At 47.3% G+C, this 16,497-nt stretch overlaps 1 protein-coding gene across 1 annotated transcript in view; it reads left to right on the top strand.

Annotated features, from left to right (window-relative positions):
• LOC144107181 (histone-lysine N-methyltransferase SUV39H2-like) overlaps positions 1-16,497 on the top strand; it is a 133,729-nt gene that overhangs the window by 66,073 nt on the left and 51,159 nt on the right. Inside the window, exon 7 of the mRNA XM_077640186.1 lies at positions 12,347-12,580. Coding sequence (XP_077496312.1) covers positions 12,347-12,580 — 234 coding nt within the window. The remainder of the gene's footprint in view (positions 1-12,346; positions 12,581-16,497) is intronic.

The raw sequence follows: 16,497 nt of genomic DNA, 5'->3' as shown, positions 1-16,497 counted from the left end.
GCTGAGCTCCTAGAGAAGTGCCTGCATGGGCGAACTCAAAATGCAAATGAGTCGTTCAACCATGTTGTTTGGGAACGCGCGCCAAAGAATGTGTTTGTTAGGCTTCGGACCCTACGGATGGCAACACTGGTTGCTGTTCTTTCATTTAATGATGGTAGCATCGCACGGGCCAACGTTTTGAAGGCGTGTGGATTGAACCCAGGGAGCAACACCATCAAGTGGCTGAGGGAAGCTGACCATAAGCGGATGTACTTTGCGGACCGAGCAACACGACAGCTTACAAAAGAGGCCCGACAGTCAAAACGACAAGCCGAAAAGCGAAAAAATGACGGCGACAGTGACTACGAAGCAGGGGGCTATTAAACCAATTACTATGGAGGCGTTTCTGCGAATAAAAAATGGTTTTTCACATCTTTTTTCTCTTTACGCTCTATTATCTCAAAACAGTGTTTTTTCTTACAAAGGTACCATTATTTCCAATGCCTTTCAAGACAGACGGCTGATTTTTTTTTGCAATCATCTACATAAGTGTTGCCAACTACTGAACTAGAATTAAGCAATTTCACTGAGCAGTTATTCTGTTATGAATTTTGAAATGCGCAAAGAAAGGCCAGATTTGTGTACTACCGGAAAAAATTTTATTAAAAATCGAATTTTCAACACATTTCAAATATTCTAGTTCAGTAAAAAGAGCACAAAATTTGGCAAACAATGATATATGTATTATTAGGCTACTGTTATTAGTTAGTGAGAAACATGTACCTCAACATGGCCCAAAATGCATGGGAAGTATAGGGCTTACCCTGTGCCCTTAATGCAACTGAGGGATGAGACACCAGAAATGTTCAGAACATAATTTGGGGTAGGGTGATTTTGTCGTCTGTGGAAGGAAACAAGCGTAGTTCTGGTAGTGTTTTAACACCACTCCTCCAACCTTTGTAGATTGCATTGAAGAGCATTATTATCTGCAGTGCTATGACACAATCGTCGGCGAATAAGCAGATGTTTGATGAAATATCATTAGGCAAGTCGTTGATGTAAATTTAGAAAAGAAGAGGGCCAAGAAATATGCCTTGCAGTGCACCAGAGAGTACCTTAGAGAGCGAAGATTTGTTGTTGGCTTCTACAAATTGCTGACTGTTAGTGCTGAAATCCTGTATGCAGTTGAAGACGAGCGGGTTAAGATTTAGTTGTGAAACTATTAGTAGCAGGTGTTTGTGAGGGACTTTGTCAAAAGCCTTCTCAAAGTCTATGAAGAGAGCATCAACACGTATGTTAAAGTCCACATTAGTACTTACGTTGTGGAGAAATAGCGCCCTTTTTGAAATCCTAGCTGGTTAGGATGAAAGAACCAACCGTTGTAAGGAAATTTGGGGTTTGTGAATAAATGGCGTGCTCCATAATTTTGGAAAGACACTGGTTAGTGATATGGGCTGGTGGTTAGTAGAACCTGGCTTAGGAACTGGAACCATCTTACCCACTTTTAATCATGAGGGACGATGCTGGCTAACAATGACTGCTGAAAAATGTTGGACAAAATAACACTGGTGATTTCCTTGCATTTTTGAGCACTTTAACATTGATACCATCGACGCCAGCTGATGAAGTCAATTTTAAAGATAAGATTTGATTAGTTTCAAAATTCCTTAGGTTGAAACTGTGATATCTGGCATGATGGGATCGTTATGCGAGGAAACGTGCGGGAGGATATCTTCTGGTTCTGTTGTGAAAATGGAAGAAAAGGTTAGGTTGAGTATTTCCGCTACCTCGTCACTGGGGGCAGGCTGTCCTGCCTGATCCGTTAATGAAACTGATTTATCTTTCTCTACAGGATTAGTTGCTTTCCAGAATTGTTTTGGTTAGTTCGAAGTAAGTTAGGCAGGGTGGTTTTATAAAAGGAGCATTTCGATTCAGTAACCTCTGAGTTAAATAATTTGGACGTAGTGCAGTGTTTCTGTCACACTTCTGGACTGTTAGTAAATTTGGATGGAATTGGCAATTCTTATTTTCTTTAAGATGCTTAAGTGTAGAATTAAAGGGGTTGAGACACCTAATTTTGAGGCTACAATAAGCTTGTTATGGGCTTCCTCTGTATGTAAGGTCACCCACGGTGAAGTATTGGATGCAACAAATGCTTAATTATTTTTTAAATCAGCTCCAAAAAGTCCCTATATGCTCCTTCTCGCGATCTAGACCCATCGCTAGCGTTATAGTTGGTGACGTAGAACTGTGGAACCATTTCAGTGAATGGTAGTGACATCACAGCACAGTAACATGACGTTCTATGAATGGCGACGCGCGACATCGGCGAGGCGCTGCGTCGGCGACTTGGCAGTCGGTGTGCTGATCAGCATACGCGTATATGCCTTTGCTGACGCAGCAGCCGGCACCATATATCGGCTGCTGAGCGAAGCCTTCAGGTCGATGAGACGATGACTATAGTGGATCTTGTTTATACCTTCTCCGTACAACGAATAAGCTGAATCAGCGACTACATTTCAAATGTTCACCCTTCGGTTCACCTGCAGTACGAATAGGCCTACTGAGTCCGCCGGTTTGTATGAGCAATGTCGGCGAAAATATGGGAATTGAGTTCATGAGTTTTAGCGAATACAAATGGTCGTCGAGCATAGTTCTGACAACAGTGGCCTGAAATCAAGGATTGCTTACGTCTTAGGACGCAAATACCTCGAGCGGGAAGCGCCGCTGCTAGGTGGTGTGACCCAGTCTGTCGACCAATGCTGTAGGCGCCCGCGGCAGCACATAGCGGTCGTCGGCGTCGCTTCAGGGCAACAAATTAAGCCCTTTAATTTATTGCAAATGGGCGAACATACATCTAGATAAATCAATTTAAATTCAAGTGAAAAAATTAATCGGAAAAAGCAAAAAAGCAGTTACGAGTCAGAAATACCAGTCCTATGCGGTGTCAACAACCTGGCTATGAAGCGTTCCCGAGGCTGGCGCTGGCATTTTTCTGTGATTCTTGCAAAGTTATCGTACCATGCAAACAAGTAAATGCACAAGCGTTGCAAAAGAGAAGAGCTTGTTTAACCCAAGTAGAACGCAGCTTGCAGTTCATGCCGAACTAACACGCAATTCCTGCCTGTATATAGATGCAGGCATGTAAACAAAAGTAGCGCCAAAATGCAGTCACCATCATGGGCGCATCTCTGGGGGAGTTGCGTACCCGTGTGGTAAATGCTGAATCCTGTACAGTTGTCTGGAAGCATCCATTTAGCGATTACTTGGGACTGTTTGCTAAACAAGCAGCAGATATTGCAATCAGCAGCCATGGGACCCTGAGCAGCCTCGCAGCGCGGCTGCTCAGGCGGAGCGAAGTGAAGACAGAGACGGGTATTGGTCGGTAGGCGTAGTGAGGTATCATGCCGCTGTAGTGGGACCAGAGTAAGCTACAGGCCACCTACACAGACGTCTGCCGAGCATCGGCGTTGGCATGGCAAAGCGAAATGCAACGCAGAAACCGCGTTGGCATACGCGCTATGCCGATTGAGATCAGCCAAAGCGAGCCGCCTGGTTTCAGGACTCGGTGTCGTCCCTCGCTCGCTTGGCTTTTCTCAGCATATCGCAGTACCACCCAAGTTTGCCAGCACATTATTTCGAAAGGCGCTGCTATGCACAGCACGTGGACGAGAGCAGACGACGCAACAATATGTGCGTCACAACTTTTGGGGCCCATGTGACCATGGTTGCTATTCTTCCATGATAGTGACGTCGCAGCACACCCGGTGCTCAGAAACTGAAACCGAAATCGCTCATTATAAAAAATGCAATACTAAATTATTTACCGCACATATGTGAGTTGCACAGCGTGTATCACGCGTCCTGGGGCAATACGCAACGTTTGAAACAAAGAACACACCAACCAAAAATTTGGTGTCTGCACCCCTTTAAACCAACGGATGAACCATGCTTGCCAGTGTTTATGGTTGGAATATAGGCATCGATTAGATTTAGACATTAACCCATTTTGCTCTACACATTGCATGCAGAAATCAACAGATAGGAATTCCCAAAACCTGCTTAGTTCTTCATTTAACTTTGGTAATTACCTTTGTTATATAAGATGAGTTTTTTGTTACTTTTGACTGCGCGGTTTTGTCAAGTTAGGAAATGTACCATCGCTAACTTCATCTAGGTATGACAGCGGATCATTGACAGTGATCTGCGATAGCGAAATGTTAGGCATGTGTTAACAAACTTGTTTTCAGTATTATCCTTCAAAGTGGAGAGGGCGAGGTCAGACCAAGTGATACTAGGAAGGGTAAAATCACCGAATGTAACAATCTGGGCATGCGGATACAGAAATCTTAGTTAAGGGGTGCTAATGAGTTGTTGGAATCGGGTGGCCAATAGCATGCGCCTTGGATGGTATGGGGGTGTGCAGCTCTACAGCATACGAACACGATTTCTAAAGAAATATAAATGTTTACTGTTTGGCAATTCAAATTGGGATGAATAGAGGTTAAAACACTTTGCTGCGTCTTTTGTGGTCGGCACAAAAAAATTTGGAAGTCTGGGTGGGAAGGAAGAATCTGAATTATCTATAGATGAATTCAGCCATGTCTCACTTAACGCTATGACATTAGAATCTGATCAATCAATAAGGTTAGCGAGGATATCGCGTTTTGGTAGTACACTCCTAATGTTGATGGAAAGGAAGGAGAGGGATTTCTTTGCATTGTCATGGTTGGCACGTACCAACTGCTATGTTGAATGAAGAACGACTTGTTTGCTGGCCGGATCATAAACACGTGTATCCTTCCCTGCTTCCAGTGCATTGTGGCGAAGAGTGCTGTGAAAGCTTTGTTTCTTTTGAAATTCAATTGGGTGTTTCTGGGGCTAAGCGAGTGGCTGGAGAAAGGCAACACTAACTTTAGAATGTTTGTTTTTCCTGCTAGTGGCGAGTAGTTTTTCTTTATCCTTAAAATGGGCAAACTTCACTGGAATTGGTCTAGTTTTGTTTGGAGCAAAGGGCCCAAGCTGATGGGCAAGCTTCATGTCCCTCGCTTCAGTGGACAGTTCCAAGTGTTCTTTGGAAAAGGCGATTACCTTTTCCTCAGAACTCTCCGAACTTTTTTGCACTGATTGTCCACCCCGTAGAACACCAGGTTGTTTCGCCACGCCCTATATTTGACATCGTTTGCTCGAGCAGTTAAATGCTCAATCTAACAAGCGTTTGCTTATGTGGGCGTCTGAACATTTTTGATATCTGCTTTGATTGTCGTTAGAGATTTGCACTCTTCTTCAATTTTGGGTAATCTTTCTTTGATATTGTCATGCGTGGACGCGGGAGATCACTGATCACAAAAGACAGCGGCGGGCTTTGACAAATGTCTTGACCGCAGCTCCGGATCGCTGTCACTTCCACTTCCTCTTTTGAGACGGCACGTGCTTCAGGTCTGCGCTAACCGAACATGCGGTATGCACTGTGTCACTGGCCCCCCGCAAAGAAAGAGCATCATCGCAATGCGTAGCCTGTGTGTTTAAAAAAAAAGTTCACTAGGGGAAGCATGATGTGCACATGAAAGTCCAGCTCTACCGCTACCGCTCGTAGTAAGGCTTGAGATGGACAACATGTACCGCCTCAGGGTGCAGGGATCGCCGAGACTTCTGAAAACCACCAGGAACGACCTCATAGTTAAGGTCTTCAGTTGGCCTGATCACTTTGTAGGGTCCAAAATACCAGCAGAGGAGCTTTTCGCTAAGTCCGCGTCGGCGAATGGGAGACCAGACCCACACACGGTCACCTTATTTGTACTGAGCATCACGGCGTCAGAGGTTATAGTGTTGGGCATCTCGGCATTGTTGGTCGAGAATCCGCACTCAGGCCAACTGACGAGCCTCTTCAGCGAAGTGCAGGAAGGTGTGAAGATCCGCATTCGGGTCGATGTCGTCCACATGCGGTAATATGGTGTCCAGCATCGTGGTCACGTCTCGGCCGTAAACGAGACGGAACGGTGGCATGTTTGTCGTTTCCTGTACGGCCATATTGTATGCGAAGGTGACGTTTGGGAGCACTTCGTCCCAAGTTCTGTGCTGAATGTCGACATACATTGAGAGCATGTCACTTATCGTTTTGTTTAATCGTTCCTTTTAAACCGTTCGTCTGAGGGTGGTAGGATGTCGTCTTTCGGTGGTGTGTATGACTGTGACGTAAAATCTGCTGTAGGAGGTCAGCCATGAATGCTGCGCCTCTGTTGGTGATTAGGATCTCCAGTGCACCGTGACACAAAACGATCTGATGGATGAAAAATTTTGCCACATCAAGGGCTGTGGCGCTTGGCAGAGCTGATGTTTCCGTGTATCGTGTCAGGTAGTCAGTTGCCACGATGACACACTTGTTTCCCGAATGAGAAAGAGGGAATGGGCCCAGCATGTCCATCCTGATCTGCTGGAAAGGCCGCGACGGTGGTGCTATAGGCTTCAAGAATCCAGCTGGTTTTGTTGAGGGCACTTTGCGACGCTGACAGCCTTGGCACGTTCTGACGTAGTGTGCAACGTCCAACTGAAGGCGGGGCCGGTAATACTTCTCTTTGATCCTTGCAAGCGTGCGGTCTACACCCAAATGTCGAGAAGTCGGTTCATCGTGTGAAGCTTGAAGGATTTCGTCACGTAATCTCGTCGATATGACAATGAGGTATTGCTGATTGTTTGCGGCGAAATTTTTCTTCACGAGGACATGGCAAATGCAGAGTGACGCTACCGAGTGCTTGAAAGCCTTCGGGACAGTCGGGCGAGTACCGTTATGAAACTCCACGAGGTGCCGAAGTTTTGGGTTGGCATATTGTTTTTCAGCTGGGCTCGTAGCACTGATTGTATTTAAGGTGATGTCATCGTCGTAGTTACCGTCCTCTGTTGGCGATTCGACCGGGGTGCGCGAGAGGCAATCGGCGTCCGAGTGCTTCCGGCCGGACTTGTACGCCACTGTCATGTTGTATTCTTGGAGGCGCAGACTCCATCTGACAAGGCAGGCTGATGTGTCTTTGGGGGTCGCGAGCCAACACAAGGCATGATGATCCGTGACTACAGTAAAACATTTTCCATACAGGTAGGGTCGAAATTTCGACGTCGCCCACACTATCGCTAGACACTCTTTCTCAGCTGCTGAGTAGTTAGCTTCAGCGTGAGACAAAGAGCGGCTGGCGTAAGCGATGACTCGTTCTCGACTGCTGGGGATTTGAACCAGAACGGCACCCAAGCCTACATTGCTTGCGTCGGTATGAAGCTCCGTATCTGCGTTTTCATCGAAGTGAGCCAGAACTGGAGGTGCTTGCAGGTGGCGTTGAAGAGTTCCAAATGCTTGTGCTTGAGGGGCGTCCCACGTGAAAGGCGTGTCTGTCCTCGTCAAACGCGTCAGGGGCTCGGCAATTCGGGCAAAATTTTTCACAAAGCGACAGTAGTAGGCACATAATCCTAAAAAAGCGGTGGACAACGTTTTGGTCCTGCGGTGGAGGGAAATTGGCAATAGCTTTGGTTTTGTTTGGGCCCGGCCGAACTCTCTCGTAACTGACGACGTGACCAAGGAACTTTAGCTCAGTGTAAGCAAAGTGACATTTCTCATTTTTTAATGTTAGCCCAGAAGACTTTATGGCTTGCAGCACATCTTCGAGGCTCCGAAGGTGCTCCTCGAACGTTGGGACGAACACAACAACGTCATCAAGGTAAATGAGGCATGTCTGCCAGAACTGTGTCCATCAGCCGTTGGAACATTGCGGGTGCAGAGCACAAGCCAAATGGCATTGCCTTAGACTCATAGAGCCCGTCCGGAGTAATAAATGCGGTTTTTATTCGGTCCCGTTCATCTACCTCGATTTGCCATTATCCTGATTTAAGGTCCATGGATGAGAAATATTTTGCATAGCAGAGGCAATCGAGCGCATCGTCGATTCGAGGAAAGGGATAAACATCTTTTTTAGTTACTTTGTTTAGGCGACGGTTGTCAACACAAAACCGCAGTGTACCATCTTTTTTCTTCACGAGGACGACAGGTGCCGCCCAGGGACTACGGGAGGGCTGAATGACGTCTCGTAGCATCTCCTTAATTTGACGGCTGATGGCGGCGCGTTCAATGAAAGACACACGGTAAGGTGACTGCCTGAGAGGGTGCATGGTGTCATATGTAATTATCCGATTCTTGGCCAAGTGTGTTCTTCCGACGCGGGAAGAAGTCGAGAAGGTATCGCCGTAGCGCTGGAGGAGATTTCCTACTTGGCCTCGCTGCTGTGGCAAAAGCGAGGGGTTAATGTCGTACTGGAAGTCGGGAACACTGGTGTGAACTTCTGTTGACGACACCATGGCAAGGCTGGGCGCTCGTCGAATGTCGGGGATACCATGAATGTGGGCCACAGTGGTCCCAAGGCTGAGATGTTGGTGGTCACCTCCAAAATTTGTAAGCAGTACTTCGGTTTCTCTGTTTTCGAGGCAAACAACCCCTCTGGCCACAGCAAGACAGCGGTCGAAAAGCACAATTTGTTTGCTTTCGACGACACCTTCAAACTTCCGCAGCGTCTTCGCGCCGACAGATACCACAACCCTCGAACGGGGTGGATTGGTGACATCATCAAGGATGTAAAGAGCCGTGGGAAGTTCGAAAGCACTGTGGATTGGCTCTCGGTGGAGAACATCACTGACTTTGATTTAAGGTCAATGAGCACCAGGAGGCTTCGTTGCGGCGGAGAATTTATGCGGCGAGGCATGTTATCGAGCTGGTGATCGTCGGTGCTTCGTAGAAGCGGTCGGTCATGCCTGTGCAGCGGTGGAGGATCTTAGACGTGTCGCCGGTGAGCAACCTTCCCTCCAAAGGTTGCCGCTTCTAGTTTTCCCGACGGGGACGAGGAGACCTTCCGCGTGAAATGTCGGTGGAAGAACGTCGCGGAGACGAGAAACGACGTGGAAACGGCGACCGGGCATTGTAGTGCAGTGCTTCGGGTGCCGCGGCCAGATAATCGCTTACTTCTGGAGGCCATTGACCACGCTGCGGTTGGGGTGCATCGGCACTGTATCCCTGCAGACCCATACATCGGTAACGGAAGTTGCGATAGACGTGGCCAGGCCCGCCGCAGTGATAGCACAAAGGGCGATGATCGGCAGTACACCAGGCGTCGCTCTTCCGAGGGGGGACCTGAGAAGGGTGAGAAGGAGTGGTTGGCGGCGAATGTCGACAGGTGTGTCGGGGCGACTTGGAGGCGGTGGTGGACGGTGAACGGCTGCGGCGTATGTCATCACCTGGGGTGTTGTGTTCGGTTGAAGAGGGTCTGGCGGCGTGAGCGCCTGTTGGACCTCTTCACGAATAATGTCCGAAATGGAAGAAACCTGTGGCGACTGCGGGGCTGGAAAGAGCTTTTGAAGCTCTTCGCATATGACGGTCCGAATGGTCTCCCGAAGGACGTCGTGGCTAGAAGCATTGACACCGCTGGTAGCCATCAGCGACGGCGGACGCTCATAATGTCTGGATCGCATGTCGAACATGTTCTCCATCGTAGTGGAACAAATTCTGAAACAAATTCGGCGGCTGTTCTGGGTGGGCTTCAAGCTAACCCAGCGAAGATCTGCTCCTTGATGCTCCTCATAAGAAAACGCAGCTTCTTCTCTTCGGTCATGTTGGGATCAGCCCGGCGGAAGAGCTTCGCCATGTCCTCGGAGTAAACGAGGACGGTCTCGTTCGGTAATTGGATGCGTGTCTGGAGGAGCAGCTCAGAACGTTCTTTCCAGAGGGCGGTGGCAAAAGCCTGCAAAAACCGAGTCTTGAAGGAACGCCATGTTGTGTAGCCTCTCGGTTCTCAATCCAAGTACGAGCTGCACTCTACAGCGGAAAAAACACGTGCTGCAGCTTCGAGTCGTCAGCCCACCTGTTGTATTGGGCTACGCGCTCGAACTTCTCGAGCCAGTCCTCCGAGTCCTCGCCTGGAAAACCTTGGAAGGTGGGTGGCTCGCGTGGCTGCTGCAGCACGACGGACGGCGAAGGGATGGCATCCGGCATGCTGACGGTCGCGCTGAATCCGAGGTCAGTGTCCTCACGGTCGGACGAGAGTGCAGAGGCCTGAACTCTGGTCGCAGTCCTTGCAGCCACCGGCTACCTTGGTGGGTGGGCGTAACTTCGACTTTCAAGGATTCAGGCAGGCTTGAGTCCCGGCTTCCTGGAGGGGTCCTGGGCATGGGGTGCGTTACCCAGCAAACCTCCACAAAGACGTCACGGGTGGATGCGGGAGATCACTGATCCCAAGAGACAGCGGTAGGCTTCGATGAACGTCTTGACCACAGCTCCGGATCACTGTCACTTCCACTTCCTTTTTTGAGGCGGCGCGTGCTTTAGGTCTGCGCTAAGCGAACATGCGGAATGCACTGTGTCAGTATCTTGCAGCATTTCATTGTTTTCAGTCTGGTTTTCACAAATATTACGACTTCATCTAATAACATCGCCTCTCCAGTTTTCAGTTTGTTCAGAGCTACTAACAAAGCAGATTGGTCGTCACCAGCAGGGGCACGAGTAATGGGACCTAGGTTTAGCTCGACATCCCTGGACAGTTGCAGAAGCACCTGTATGACACGTGCACAATAACACATCTGTTGGGCCTAGTTGGTGCATGGCGATAATACAGATGATCGATGTGCGAAAAACATAAGACGAACCACGTACACGAGAGAAACACAAGGACTGGCGCAACACTAACAAACATTTTATTCTTCTCATACCAATGCATAGATATACATTTTTCCACACTTGCGCAAGCTAACAAAAATTTCAGTCATGTGAGATTACTGGCAATGACGCGAACTTAGAAAATTCGGCTGAGTGAAGCGATAAGAAAGTATTGCTGACACATCCTTCAGCTTTTTTCTTAATATGGAATGCTTCGAGAACCAGCTGCGCTTGTGTGTGGTTCGTCTTAAGTTTTGCGCACATCGATCATCTGTATTATGCACCTGCACAGTCACCAACAATGACAAAAACTGCATGCGCTTTGTGCATTTTTTACTGTTTCATTCACTTTTGTAAGCATTGCTTTATTTTCTCTCTTGCTTTCAGCAGTTAGTTTTGTATTCATATGTGGCCATCTCTTACTCATGCTCAGATCTCTCAGAAGACGAGAACACAGAAAACTGCAGTCACAGGACAAACATTCCTAGGCATTTTTTGCATGCTTGACTGGCTGGGCTGCACACAGAATCGCTTGATGGCTCGCCCAGTTTTCGTTGGCTATATATGCCGCTCCCTGCTCTGGAGGCTGCACAGCATTTTCTTTTTCTGTTTGGACAGATACTGGCTTTTTGGTGCAAATGGGATTGTCAGAGGCAAAACTTTGCCGCGGCACCAACGGCAACTTCGAATTGGCCAGAAAAACACCCATGCAAGCCATGCTGGAGCCCACACCTTCAATCGCCATACATGCGCACACGCGACGCTAACTGCCAACGACGAATAGAAGTGCAAATGCAGGCAGAAAAAGACTCAAGTGAGCTTGATTGCAAACTGATGTCAGGTGTAATGCTCTGGCTACCAACACTTGGCCCTGACATGCGTAATAATTTAGTGTTCCAGGCTTGACGAATAGTAAAAAGGAGTTTTTAACAAACAAGGTACTGTGTCTGCTCCACGCACACCTGCAAGAAGTATACCGGATAGAGGGCCAGTGTGGATGCTCATGGAATCCACAAAAGCAGCCCGCAATGCCTAGATTCAGAACCACTGCCTTTGTTGAATGCCATGATCTCTCTGCGGTTTCTGATGGAGGAGTATTGCATTTCTTGCAAAACAGCTAGAGAAGACACCATGTCCTGTCTGCATCTGGCTGGGTTTCTTTTTGTAAAGTGATGCTAGCATCGCCTTTATGTATGTAATTAATAATCAGAAGATTGTTTTACGTATTAGGAAGCTAATATTTCGAGAGAACTGCAGTTCACCACTAGAAGATTTTGCCATTTCTGGCCTGGCACTATAGAGTGCATGTGTTGTCAGGTTTGGGTGGGGGGGCTCTTGCCTGGCAGCATTTTATTCCAGCAGGCTGTGTATTGTTGTGAAGCTCGCAACTAAAACATCTAGCTGAGGGTTTCTTCTGTGGTGTCTGAGCAGTGGTGCTAAAACCTTGAGCACACCTGTGTGCTGTGCTGCGTTTGCTCAGCAGCCGTGGCGCAAGATGACCAGAGGATGTTAAGCCTGCTCTTGGATGCACTGTGGCATTCCTATTGTCGCAAGGCCTCCGTGTTCGACTGCCGCGTAGTTGGGTAGCCGTGGGTGTCACTGTGTAGCTGATGTCACGTATCTTTACAGAAGTCTGACAGCAATGTCTGCTTGATCAGACTGCTCCTTGTGCAATTCTTGACGCAGGACTTTATGGCGGCACCTGGAGTGGTGTTCCCTGATGACCCCAAAATGGGCTGCAGCTGTGAGGACTGCTACCAGGGCCGCAAGGGCTGCTGCCCGGCATTCAACGACGTAAAGTTTGCATACACGGCCAACGGCACGCTCTGTGTCCCCTTTGGCAGCCCCATCTTTGAGTGCAACCGCTTATGCAAGTGCGACATGAGCTGCCCCAACCGTGTGATCCAGCGAGGCTGCAAGGTCTGCCATTCCTCTTGGCCTGCTTATTATGCTCGCACCTTATGAAATACTACCTTATTGCAGCTTTGCTCTTTTTTTGTATGAGGTCACTGTTTTTGATGGCCTCTCATTAAGCCATTCCCTGCTTGTGTCTTTTTGACCTGACTGCTCTGCTTCAGAAAGTGCAGCACAATAATCGCTTCACAGATCTTCATGTGGTTTGTTGTACTGTGTTCCTTTATAAATTCTTTATGCAGTGACGTTCCTATATTTTTAAATTGCTTTCCAATTTTTTAAATCCGTCAATACTTTTTATGACTCTAATGAGTGCATTGTGCCACTGTGGATATAACATTCTGTGTAGAAAAACATCAGGCTGCTAAAAATAATTAGAGAATGTCACCGCATCAACCGTTCCTTTGGGTAAAACTTAGACTCCTACCATGTTTTGTTGTCACGCCAGGCTTCCTGCAAGTTTGGTATAGCAATGAAGTACACAAAAATTTATAATGTCAAAACTGCTTTAGATATTTCAGTGAAATCTTATATTCAGTGAACTTTCCGATAGGCATGCCAAATTTCATTGCTCTATGCAAAATATTAAAAATTTCACCTCCGAAACTAGTATCCTTCCTTAAACTGTACAAAAGTGCCAGAAATAGCGAAAATTATAGTGAGTTTAAAGGCAAGACTGGGGGTTTTTGGGTTTCCCACATTTTACTGAAACTATATTACCGCGAGTTCTCCTGACTGCTTTTATGTAGCGGTGTGTGAATATTTTGTTTTCAAATATGAAGAATCGAATATAAATATGAAGAAAAAAATGGGTTTAAAATATGGAATTGAATATCTGTTCACTAAGAAAAAGTTTTTGAAATTTAGAAATGCAAATATTGTTGCCCCTTATGATTATTGTTGTTGTTGTTTTCAAAATAGTGTAGGTCTTGTTCACAAAAATGTATGCTGCTTGAATAGGCAGCATAACAGGATGCAACCTGCAATGTGGTCATATAAAATGAAATACATGAAATGATTATTGTGATTTTTTATGCTGCAAGAGCATCTGGAGTCAGAGTGCCATGGCACAAGGTTTTTTCTTCTCAAGGTGGGGTGAAAGACCTATTTCCCAGGCATTTCATCCTAAAGAAGTTGAGCACAGGACCAGGGGAAAGCTTATACCCATCGCATCAACGGTGGGTACCTGGCAGCACTGGGGATCAAACCCTGCATACAAGGCGGGAGCCATGTGAAATGACACATGGCTGGCAACTAAAGATTGAAGTAAAACGTTATTTACTCTGATTTCATGGGGCGGAAGAAATGTCTGGATTATCCGAAGGTCGATATATGAAATGCCCCCGCCACCAACCAAAAAAAAAATGACCAAAATACAGTGAAGCCTTATGAGGAAGCTCATAGCACTTTGAATGAAAGTCCGTGATGAAGGAGCAGTTTCACTGTGCTGGAAGAACAATGTGGACATATGCGAGGGAATGCACATTGGTGTCGGAATGGCGAGGAAAAAGAAATGGCCAGTGATGTGGCAATCCGCGTCCCAAAGCGGTGCAGAGCTGAGTGGTTGACAGGTGAATACGCGGGTCAACAAATGGGTTATTTTATGGCGTGGCGGCAGGGGCCCTCCTGTTGTCGTCACGCTTGCCGTTACGCCCACTTAAGAGGTACGCAGGTTGCAATCCACCATGCCCTAGGCGGGACTTTTACATGATCGCTTGCCCTGCTGTGATATCTTGACTCGCCCCTTCAGGATCCTCATGCAAAGTTTCACAAGTGGGCTTTCCCAGATAGAATAGCTGACCAATACGAGATGGCGGAGCACACACTTGGAGAGTTATGAAGGCGACAAGACGAATGCCGTGTGTATGGGCATGAAGTATAATAATAAGCTTTTATCTGTCACACATTCTTTATACACATGCGGGCCTTCCGAAGCCACAAGTATGTAACAGTATTATGTAACATACAAGTGTGTAATTCATTATGTTACATAAGTATGCTACAGTTATACCGTAAGTACGTATTTACCCGATTGTAAGTCGTCTTTTTTTTAAATTTTGAAAATCCGAAGTGGGGAGGTTGCCTTACAATTGAAACGAAAACATTGCACTATAAGTAAAGGCGAGACAAGCGGGATATCAGGCATGCTAAAGCGTCGTTGCATTTTTGCCGCTTGGCTCTGTCGCATCGCTCTTGGTGCTGGCCTTGAGCAGCTGCTATGTAAATGCACAGAACTGGCATACCCTCCCCATGCGCGCCGGCAGCGGCCAATGGCGGCTATTGATAAGCAGCAAACTGGCACTGGCTGCTGACTGATAAGCAGCGGTGGCCCGATAAAGCAATTGCATTCTACGGGAAGCCCAAGCGTCCAACAAGTCTTCTTTTTTACTTTCAAATGCGTGCTCCGCACCCAAGGGAGCGTTGATAGTTGATGGAAGGGCCACTGTTCCAATCAAAGCGGCACCCCCGCTCGGAACGGCAGCGGTGCCAGGGAGTGTCGTTAGCTGACGGAAGAGCCGCCGCCATTCACGAGTAGTTTCTCTTTGCCTCCGACGCATTTGACTACTGCCTGGCGCGTTTCACAAGTTTTTAATGTAGTGCTTCGTCAGTCATCATTTGTGCTCCAGGTCCGGTAAACAACCGGCGCTCGTTCATGGCTACATTCAAGACGGCTGCCATTTTTTACGCCGAAGAAACGAACAACCGCATGCCAGGTCGCAAGTTCGACATTCGCAAAGGGTGATACAGGTGTGGCAGCTGCAGCGAGGAAAGTTTTCATCTGTTCCACTCGATTGTCGTGATGTCGCTGTTTGCGAAGTGCGGGATTTCTCTGGAGGACGACGTTAGAACTATGTGCTGTGGGACCACGGCAACGATCAGGACGACAACGCTAGTGAGGACGATGGTGCAAGTGTGGACGAGTCATGCGGTGACTAATATATTTTCGTTTTGGAATTTGCCCACGGACACGCCTGCTTGCGTCAGCCGATAGCGGCTGGCGATAAACAGCGGCCGCTGGATAATGCTATCGCAAGTAAAACTTGGTGCTGGGCTAGTTGGTTAAGCATTTCTTTGAAACAGATCAGCGCTAAAAAAAAAGAAAGAAACACACGGAGAACGACGACACGAGATGAGAGCTCATCTCTGTCGTGTCATCGTTCTCTCGCCGTGTGTTTGTCTTTTTTTAGTGCTGACCTGTTTCAAAGAAATGCTATTGCGTTCAACTATTCAAGGCCAAGCTTAAACAGCTTCGGAAGTTTCTTTTTATTTTTCGGAAATGTGATTTGGTGGGGTCGACTTACATTCGAGTCGACTTACAATCTCGTAAATACGGTATATTACAGGTACGTTACATTTGTTACATAAGCATGTAACACATTATGGAAGGATCAAAGAAACGAAAATAGCAGAGAATGTTTACAACATTCGATTTAAAGTGAAAGCACAGGCTTTTTTTGGCGCTTGATTTTACTGATTTCACATGCCTGAATGACGGAACTGGGGCACACATGTGATGACTAAATCTCCGGATTAGTGCTACCTAGAAGACGACAGTGAGCAGGCAGTGCTGCAGGACGGGCGCTCGTGCTAGGCAGTGCTGCATAGAAGACGAAGATGAGGAGTGCTCACACTAGGCGCATACACACAAGAGACGATCACTTTCATGCAATAGGCGATTTTGCTTGGCTCTGAACGTCCGGATTAAAATTGACCGACAATCACATTTCTCAGTAGTGCTCTTCTTTAGTGCAACTGGTTTGGAACCGTAGGCGACTGCAGACAGAACGTGCAGTGCCAAGCAGAGGTGGCCCTGGCTTTCGGCCTGGGCAGCACACACAGTGATCTGCCACCGCTGAGCACTTCATGCACTACTCTGATGCTCTCTCGGAGCCCTACCCTCCTCCTCTTTGCTACTGCAGTTT

This window comes from Amblyomma americanum, chromosome 10 (assembly GCF_052857255.1).
Source record: "Amblyomma americanum isolate KBUSLIRL-KWMA chromosome 10, ASM5285725v1, whole genome shotgun sequence".
Taxonomy (NCBI): domain Eukaryota; kingdom Metazoa; phylum Arthropoda; class Arachnida; order Ixodida; family Ixodidae; genus Amblyomma; species Amblyomma americanum.
This window is presented reverse-complemented; position numbering and strand designations above follow the sequence as displayed.